The 10027-nt window shown below is 42.1% G+C and overlaps 1 protein-coding gene across 3 annotated transcripts; it reads left to right on the top strand.

Annotated features, from left to right (window-relative positions):
• The first annotated feature begins 563 nt into the window (after positions 1-563).
• On the top strand, positions 564-7873 carry LOC103702684 (uncharacterized). 3 transcript variants are annotated; one of them, XM_088718442.2, is made up of 6 exons: positions 702-1059; positions 1734-2248; positions 2404-2502; positions 2868-3221; positions 3307-6050; positions 6158-7873. In XM_088718442.2, the coding sequence occupies exons 3-6, from the start codon at positions 2500-2502 to the stop codon at positions 7560-7562; spliced, it is 4506 nt and encodes a 1501-aa protein (XP_088574568.2). In that variant the 5' UTR covers positions 702-1059; positions 1734-2248; positions 2404-2499; the 3' UTR covers positions 7563-7873. The 3 variants fall into 3 exon arrangements, with proteins under 3 accessions (XP_008783438.4, XP_088574568.2, XP_089785804.1); XM_008785216.5 differs by lacking the exon at positions 1734-2248 and having other exon boundaries at positions 564-1059; XM_089929678.1 differs by lacking the exons at positions 702-1059; positions 1734-2248 and having other exon boundaries at positions 2364-2502.
• Positions 7874-10027: the final 2154 nt, after the last annotated feature.

Genomic DNA, 10027 nt, shown 5'->3' with positions numbered 1-10027 from the left:
AGTAACATTTATTTGATGGAAAATCTTGAAAGTGAGAAGGAGAAAACAATAAGAACACATACAATGAGAATAATTGAAAAGAAATAGTTTGTCAACAAGTCAAAACAAAATAAAAACTTCATGCACCTGATCCCTAGAATCCGTCTCACGTCAATTAGATTACAAATGGGCTCCAACGAAGAGTCACAAAACCATACATCAAGGCAAGAGGCGCGTCAAGAGTCGAATATATTTTGTTTTTGTTATAGGCATGTCAGGTCTTGCGCGACTTTCGGGTTAACATTTTATGGCAAGTCAAATTGGCTTCGTCTTCGTCCATGACATTGGTTTTAATTCTTTCGAGCTAGATTGCCAAGATCTCCGCGAGCCTACAGCGTTTGCGGGCCCCAGACAGTTCTCCGCCGTGGGTTCTTTTGTGGGCGAAATGAGGGTCCTTTTATCAGATAAATCCGTCCTGGTGCACCCAATAATTACACCGTGTCCATCTGGGATACGGCGGAGCCGGGCCGGGCCGAGCCGAGCTGAGTCGGGTCCAAGCCGGCACGAGCCGAGGAAAACCAGCTGGAGTTTGGCGGCGGAAGCCGGAAACCGGGACCGGGAGGAGCGGGGAGGGTAACCCTCGCCCTAAGGGTATTATGGTAATTTTACGGAAAATCCGAGGGCAGCCCGAGCATAAATAAGTGGTAGGGGATGGTGCCGATGGGGTTCTCAAACCGCGACGATAGTGGAGAAAGGAGAAGATTAAAATCTACTCTTGTTTCTCAAAGAAAGGAGGAGAGAGAGAGAGAGCCGGAAAGAGGAAAGACGCGGAGGATCGGCGAAAGCGAGTGGATTGGCGTCGGAGATAAGGAATTGTTTCGAAAGGAAGAACACACGGAAGGAATCTCTCTCGTTCCACCTCTTTCTTTATAGTTCAGCCTTGGAAGAAGAAGAGAAGAAGATAGAGATTTGGGAAGGAGAAAAGAAGGAAGGTGAGAGATCTTTTCGAAGGAGGAAGGAGAGAAGAAAACAGGAAGGAAGGGAGGAAGGAGCGTGTGCCGTGGCCTCGGTTGGATCCAGGTATTGAAACCCTAGCTCTTGATTTCTCTATGTTTTTAGGTTGTTTTAGCCCATCGTCATCTCTCGACTCGCCATGGGAAGGGCTGGGGTTCTGCTGCTCCGATCGCCAAGGAATTCACCAGCTTTGCTCCCTTTTTCTGGGAATCGGAGCTGGTTTTGGATCTTTGACAACAGGATGGCAGAGGATCATGGCAGATGGAGACTAGGGTTGGACTTTGTGTGGAATTCGGGGCGCCGATCGTTAGATCCATCCTTTTGAAGACGGTGAAGTTTTGCACATCTTGGCTTGAAATCAGATTCCATGGTTTCTGGTTAGAGATCTTTTGACCCGATCTCATCCGTGATGAAGGAAGAAGAGACGTTACTGTGATCGTCCTCGTCGATTTATAGGTCTTGGCTTGGACTTGGATCTGCTATCCATGTCTTCTTCCTTGTCTTTATGGCTGCCTCGGTTATAAAGGGAGCATAGCTGCTGTATTGGCTGAGGAGAGTGGCATCCTTGCTTCTTCTCGGACTGCCTTCGGTTTATTACTAGATTGTTTTAGGGTTTTGACGGGTTAATTACTTCTTGGAGTGCCTTCACTTGTTTCATCGTCATCCAAGTTTATTTTCTGTTGCTTCTGCTAATAGCCTTAAAATCTGGGATGCTTTTGGGGTTTCCCTTTGTTTTGAAGGGATGGAGGTTGTTGGCTTGAGACTGGATTAGGGCATCTGGTGACCCTTGCTCCTTCATTGCAGTGATTCTTCTTTGCTGCTTTAAGTTTTTGATCAGATGATCTTTGGCAGAGGAGGACGTTTTGGTATTTTTTCGATCCAAGATTTAGTACTCAGGGGATTTTCCTTACTTGGCATACACCTTATTAGCTATGGTTGAAATCCTAGGTACAGTGGTGCTAGGCAGTTGATCTCTTGAGAGGTGAATGATTATCCGTCCTCTGAATAATTATCTGTGCTCTGGTGGAGACTGGCAAGAGTATGGAATGGGGGAACCCTTACTGCCTTTTCTTGTCTGTGTTGTCGCCCTGCCAATTTTTGGAGGAGTGATGATAGATTTTGTACTGTGCCTGTGTGCTTGAAAGTTTTAGTTTGACACTGTTAATCTGGCTCCATAGTTGTTGTTTTCTGAATCTGCACTGAAGGAAGAGATGCAGGCATGCCTATAAGGCTGGTTAACATGATCAGCCTCAAGGTAATGGCCTTTAAGGGCTTTAACAGACTGTCTGTTATCAGCCCTCTCGGTGAATTGCAAAAATGTTTTTTTTGCTGATTTTTTTTAATTACTTCGAATATACCAAACATCGTGATGAGTGTGCAGGTGCTAATCCTTACTTTGTTGTTTTACAGAGGCGGTCTCATGTTGATTTGGATCTGGCGATGTGATTGATAGCATCTAGTCTTTTACTTCATCTTGGGAAGCAAGAAGATGAGGGATCTGAGTCAATGGTTGGTTTCCAATCTTCTAGTTTTAAGGAATAATATGTCATACTCCAATTTAGCATGAAGTAAATGCAAGAATTTCTGGCATACTTCTCAAAGTGTATGTTCTGTTATGTTGTATATTTTATGTGGGTTAGTGTCCTTCATAAGAAACCATATTCGAGCACGTTGTTGCATTAACGGAATAACCATAGTAATTACTTTCTTTTAGAATTGGTTGGCTATTTTGCTTTAACTGGTTCTTGAGACAGTCTCAAACTGTTTAACAATATCACTGGTTCTCAGAAAGCATTTATACTTGATGTTTTCATTCCATTTCTTCTTTCAAAGCACAATATCAATTCTAATAGAAGACAAGTTTTACCTTGCAGATTCGTTTGTGTACTTGTACTAGAGGTTCCCCCTCTGCTCTTGAATATCCTAATCACCGAGAAGGATCAAATACCTGCAAGAGCTGTGGTGGCAGATTAGCAGTTGATAGGCAAGGATCCCTGTCAGGAAACATGCTGAGCACCGTTGGACTGGAACTATCAAGAGTTATCGATCCTCACTTGAACTGGAAGACGGCTTCTAAAGGCAGGCAAAGGGCTGTAAGACGAGCTAGGACTTCATTTCCTGGGGGAAACAAAAAGAAGTCTACAAACAAAAGTTTGAAGGACAGTGAGGATGCTGCTGATAAAGAATTAAAGAGAGCGGGGGACATTCCAGTTTCTGAATCGGAGAAGGTTCTTCTGTGAAATTTTGTGATTCTTGTGTGAAACTGCTGATGTTCTCCCATGATTTCTAATGCTTTATTTTTTCTTATTGCAGCTTGGTGTAAGTATTCTTGGACGACGCTTTGGTGATGCTTTAGAAAGTGTTCCAATAAAGAAAAGAAGATTTTTGTTAGTCCGTTCTCCATCACCACCACCCAAACCATCTCATTCTGATGACTCTGATCACATGGAAGAGACCCAGTGTGCTTCATATCAAAGGACTGCATCATATTCAAAACAACATCAAGAAATATCCATTGGTGATGATAAAACTGGTTTAAAGGATTTAAATGAAGAGATTTCTGATGCTGTGGATTTCTCTGGTATTTCAATATTGGCTGCTGCTGCTTGTGACAGTGACATGACGTGTGACAGCATGAATCCTGAAGGTTTAGTTTTTAATGGACATGGTTCTAAAGCAGATGACCTTTTAGGAATCTCCACTTGTGTTGAATCACATTCCTTATTTGAAGTAACAAAGAATCAACAGCTTCAGCACAGTTCTGAAGATTTGCATGGTAAATCTGAGATACATCTGGAAGCATCTTCTACCTTAGAGTTGCCTTGTAAGGGATCAGACAGAATGAAATTGGATGAATCACATGATGCAGAAAAATCTATTGGGACCTTGCAAAATTTTCCAGACAAGACGGGGACAGAACATTCTTCTCATGATTCTAGATTTCACTGGGATCTGAACACTGTGATGGATGCATGGGAGAGTAATTGTGATGTAGTCATGAATTCCAAGCCAGTTGCTCCTGATGTTGTTGGCGAAAATGGTATTCATAACGAAAATCTGGAAAACATTGAAACGTCTCGATGCGACATGGAGTGTGGAGATGCCAAACATGCTCCTGAACTTGTTGACGCCAGAATTCAGGTAGGTGACATACCTAAAATTGATTATAGATTACTGGATACTGAAGTGCAAGACATACCTGGTGCCAAGGATAACTCTGTTGTAGATCATGACTGTTGCTCTCTTCCTTGTGCCGATGGTTTGGTCCTAGAGGAGCATCAGTTGGACAAAGCCTCAGTTGCTGTGGTGGGTTCTGTCGAGGAAACAAAACTTTTGCATAATCAGGAGATGGGCAGCTGCACAGTAAAAATTTCTTCTTCTCTAGCTGGAGGTGTTACGGGTTCATTAGGGGACCCTTTGGTGACTGAGGTGGTGCAGAAAGAAAAGGACAATATCTACTTTGGCTCTGAGGTGGAAGCTGAAACCTCATCTTCTCATCTGGTTTCCAGTGTGAATGTGAGCTGTGGCTATTTAACTCCATCTGAATCGAATCCCAAAGTGGACTTAATCAATACCCCAACCTTGGAGGAAGACAGAAATCCAGCATCTTTAGCTTATCTTGATAACTTCTCTGTTGATGGTTGCCTGACTGATGCTAGAATGGGGCAATCCACTCAGATAAGCAGTTCTCAAGTTGAGAAGGATGGGTGTTTTCCTCATGATTCTCAGAGTGGCAACACTGATCAGTGTCACACTGTTAGTCCTCCTACTGAAAAAGCCTCTGATGGAAATATCTGTGCAAATGCAATAAATGCGGGTGACTTACCCAGTGAACTTTTGAGCCCTGATGGTATGGGTGAAACTGAATCTGATCGTGCTGATAAGGCCCGTGAAGCAGAAATAAGCCCTTGCCTATCAAATTCTCATCCTCAGGATAGGCAAGGTTCATCTAATCAGGATGAGCTTTCTTCCATAAGCACAATTGCTGGTGAATATGAAACAACTGCTGCAAAGTTGAAGATGGACAATGATAAAGTTTCTGTGGAATCTGATGTTGATTTGGCTGCCACCATAACTCATACATCTGTTCATATCGTCTCCAACACTTCTGACTGCAAATCAGCAGGTGTGGTGCCTGAAGTGATTGATGCCTCTACCTTGGATTGTCCTGTAAGTTTCCATGAAGCAAGTAAATACCATATGGATGGTTTTGTGAATGGCCCTGCTGAGGCTGCTTTAGGTGATCGTTTTGATTGTGATAATGATTCATATGCATCTAAAAATGATGCTAATCGAGCTATTGGAATGGAAAAAGTTGACCTCGAAGATGATGATTCTCAATATGAAGATGGGGAACTCAGAGAATCTCTTTTGAATACCTGGGGTGAAGATGGCGCTGAGGAAGGGGAATCAGAACGTGTGGATTATGGGTCTGACAATGAAGAGAATGATATGTTTGAAGCTGCTTCCAGTTTGCCGCCTGCTCCTCTCCAGGTTGATTATATGGCTCGCAAAAATGGAGGATTATCCAATGGTAACTATGATGGAGCATGGACTGGGAAGAAGAATGCACAATATGCTGCTTCTCAACCCTTATTGAAGTGCCCATCCGAAGCAGATGTTCGGAATGTTGGATTTGGGAATCAGTGTATTGGAAATATTGCAAATAAAGCTCAGAGAAGTCAAAGTAAGAAATCAGGGAGGGATGCGAGAGGGTCTCCAGAATTTGGTGTAGGCCATGATAAGGTGATTGGAGATGGTAAGTTTCTTAAAGAAGGTGATGATACCAAGGAGTCAAGCCATTCAGCAAGAATGAAGTCTTCTGGATGGGATCAGTTGCCTGAATGTTGTAGAAGTTCTAGAGATGACCTGAGGGATGCTGGACTTCATTCTGTTGGCCAAAATCATGTTGCTCCTTCTATGGATGCATCTGGTGCTCGTGAATCTTTGAGAAGGGTGGGATCATCACTGAAGAGAGACTTATCATCTCGAATTGAGAGGCCAAATTCCGCTGATTGCTCACACAGAACGGATAAGTCATATGTTAGGGCAAGCAGGTAAATCTTTGGAAGGTTCTCTATATTCTTCTTGTTATCTGGTTTTTGATTGGTAAACCTATCAACTGTTATACTATTACTTATTATCATACATTGTTATTATTTAGGTATGATGATCGCATTGGTTTAGATTCAAAAGCTGAAAGGGATACAGGTGCTCCTAGATCAGTTGGAAGGGGTGGATCATCTCGGCATGCTCGAGGCCGGGGCAGAGGCGACCATTGGGCTGATTCTTCCAACCGTTATGGTCCCAGTCATCATGACAGATCAGGTTGCTATGGGCTGCCTAGTTTCACTCACCCTGGTTCAAGAAATGCGGCTGCTGCTGTCGTGGCAAAGGTGGAGAGTAGTGGCTTTGTTGTTGCACCTGATGGCACAATTGTTAGAGCTGGTGGTGTGGGATCTGCTAGTCAGCTACCCAGACGATCAGCAAATGCTCCATTGCGAAGTACACATCATTCTCTATCAAGAAGGGGATCACCAATTGAGAGAGACAGAGCATGTGGTATGCAGAGAAGACTTGGACATTCAAGAGAGAGCCCTGATAGACATGCTGGTATTGATTGGGGTCATGTTGGCAGATATGGTCCGGAAATGGCCAGGGAGCGGTATCGCAGGCCTGTGTCTGATGACTGCATGGATTCATCATTATCAATGCATAATTCATTATCAAGGAGAGAGAGAAGCTTTTCCCCACGTAGAGGGCCTGTTCATCTATCTCAGTCCTGTACCAGATCTCCTTCAAGATCCAGGACTCGCTCCCCCCATATGTGGACAGCACCCAGGGGAAGGAGTGATGGGATGAATCGGGGGCCTGGTTCACGCAGGCGCAGTAGGTCTCCTCCAAATTTCAAGACTGAAGCCAGAATGGAGAGAATGAGGGCACCCCGTAGGCAACCAGGCTTTGAGAATCACATGGCAGGCCATGACCCAACATCCAGAAACCATGCCTCCCCACCTCATTCTTCAAGATGGGTTAATGATAGGAAAGAGTCACCAGATCATCTTATAGAACATGACTACAAGCAATGTAGGGTCTTCTCACGAACTGATAGGTATGACCTACTGGATTCCCCAGGAAGATTGAAGCCGGATGAGTGTTATCGTTCCATGTACTCTAGCAGGTTCCGTGGATTTGTTGGTTTTGTTAGGGGAGCCAGGCATGATGAGAGTGGTGAAGATGGAAGAGGACATGGTGAGAGATATGGAATGCTCCATTCTGTAAGGCAGCATGATATTGATGGCAATATCAAGCATTTACGATTTGATGCTGAAGATGGTTTTAGGGCTCATGACCCTCCTCCGAAATCCTCAGAGTTCCACCGACGAGGGAGCCCAAGGGGCTTTGACAGACACATTGAGAGCCAACTTGAAGACTCGCCTCAAAGGGCTAAAGAAGAGAAAAGTCATTTCAGATATGGCAGAAGTGGAAGGCCTACTTCCAGTTTCGAGTCATATGGAGTCCAAAGTCGTGATGATGACCGCACGACCCCACAGAGAAGGCCTTCATGACTGCAAGTGCACTAATTATTCGATCTGCTGCTTACATGGGATGCCAAGGAGATGCTAAACCCAATGATATTTTTTCTCTCAGAGGGAAATGTGTCTTAGTCTGGCAGCATACTGTATTTCTAGTGCTTGTAAAAATCTTACATCATCAGTAGAACTTCGGAAAATTTTGTTTGGTTTGAGGTTGTCTTTTCTGCCCTCCATTTTCATTATATATTTTTAATCTGGGTCCATTTTGAGTCGGGTGTAATCTTTGTATGGGACCCATTTGAACATGATCAGCCAATGGAATTTGAGCTTGCGCCTTTTGACAATTGGCATGCATTGTTAACTTGGTTAAAGTTTATGAAAATTCTAATTATACTACAGAAATTCCAGCATTTGATTTTTCAGCTCTAAGATCATCATAAGTTGTGGAACCTCGCAGAATTTCATCCAACCAACTTTCCCTTAACGGTTAACAATGTAACTTTGTGATTGTGCAGTATAAATGTTTTACAGCAAGGTAATCATTCTTCAAGGGAATTGTCATTTTTGGTCCATGTTTTTTATTATTCATGAAGCCTTCAGTTTGCAATAAATCTTTATTACTATGGTTTTTCTGGTTTCAGGAAGATTTGAATTCAAATTTGTTGATCTTTAAACTGGCTATTACAAGGCAAAAATTGCTAAAGGTATTTTATGGCAATAGCTGTTGTTTTTCTCTGTCTTTTCAAATGTTGTCATGTAATCTGTTCTTTTCATGGATCATACATTTTTTGAAGGTGATGGTCAAACCAATTACCAATAAAATGCTTTTTAAATTCTTCTCTACGTAATTGAAGATTATGATGGCATCTGGTGCAAACATGTTTTGTTACTGTGTTATTTATGTTGTTGAACATTTTATTGAGGTCTGCTTGGTGATAAACTACTTACATAGAAGTACAAAAGTGACGTGAATGCGTAAATTTCTTAAGAAATATTCTAGTGTTGCATGTCTTATTCATCTGTTTATCTGTGTGCACTGTTGATTATTCCAGTGTCTTTTTAAGAGCTTCTTCTTCTGTTTTTTCACTGTTTGTGCTTTTTTTGTTTTTTGGTCTTTTGGGGGTGGGAGATGGGGGGAGGGTTGTGTTATTTGGTGAACTTTGCTCCAAGCTAGGAATGTGATTCTAATGGGAGGATGCAGTACATTATTTATCATTTTAAAAGCAGCTCAGTAGTTAAATGGATTATTAGGTCGGTCGTCTGTCTGCTGGGAGCCTTGTATGAACTATAGACTCTGAAATTAGTGTCAGAACCAGGTTCTTGGTCGGGGTTCCTGTCCGCTGGGAAGAATTCCATACTTTCTTGTATAAGCAATCGCCTCAAAAGTCCTTTTTAAGTAGTTTCATGCCTTCATCATGGTATCTGGCTGTGGATTCTGGCCTGCCACTTCATGTTTGTGTTGGTTCTGCTGACACCTACAACTGAAGATGGCTATTATGGTATTTAAACTTTTGACAGAATCAAGCTTGTCGATAGTGGTCTAAATAGTGCCGGGGCACTGATACAGTTAATCGTTTATGCCTGGTTTGAACCTCAATGAGCTTTAGAAAACTAATCTCTGAGAGAGCTAATATAGATTCCTACTGTTTCGTATGTGATGTGGGATCATCTGGCATCTTGATTCTGGAAATGTTGCATGAGCTAGTGGACTTCCCAATCCAGCATGTAGCAGTATGAATATATCTAGTCATTTAACTGCTTACATCAGTATGGTGAGATATATCCCTGCAGGTTGAAAATTAGATGGTAGAGGAACTTTTGATTCAAGCATACTGATTAATCATGCCACAATCCATTTTTAGAGTGTCATTTGAAAAATGACAGAAAATGTCGCTTTTGTTAGGAATTCATATTTTAGCTTCTCTAGTTCTTTCTTAGAATCTTGTAGAAAAACTGAGGGAAGGGGGAAAAATGAGAAATTCGCCATGTAGGAAGAGGAGTTCAACACATGCTAGCTAAAATAATAAAGTCGGTGAATGGTGGAAGGTAGGAATTTAAAACCATGTTTTAACTTTGGGGTTGAAGAACTTTTTAGCTGAGCAGTTGAGTTGCAGGCAAAGCTTTAGAATTGGGGAGAGCTCTCTCTATGCTTTCTTTTCTTCATGGAAAAGGGTTATGGTGTTTTACTCTGGGAGTGAAATGATTTGCTTAGTTTATAAAAGAGCCCAAATTGGTGGGCCTACTCATGAAAAATTGAGTTTCATGTGGATACAAGTATGTAAATGGTTTTGCTATTTATTCAGATTTGATATTATAGTTGAGATGTTTGAGTTGGTAATTATGGTTGTTTCCGTGGTAGCTTCTTACGCCCCGTTTAAAAAGTACTTTTTGGAGGGTTAAAAGCTCTTTTGCATGTTTTTGATGTGTTTGGTAAAAATTTTGAAGCAACTTTCTACTTCTTCTTAAAGTTAAAAAAAGTCTAGGGAAAAGCTCTAATT

The sequence above is a fragment of the Phoenix dactylifera genome, chromosome 3 (assembly GCF_051530095.1).
Source record: "Phoenix dactylifera cultivar Ajwa chromosome 3, Ajwa_hap1_PhDact_Kaust_v1.1, whole genome shotgun sequence".
NCBI lineage: Eukaryota > Viridiplantae > Streptophyta > Magnoliopsida > Arecales > Arecaceae > Phoenix > Phoenix dactylifera.
This window is presented reverse-complemented; position numbering and strand designations above follow the sequence as displayed.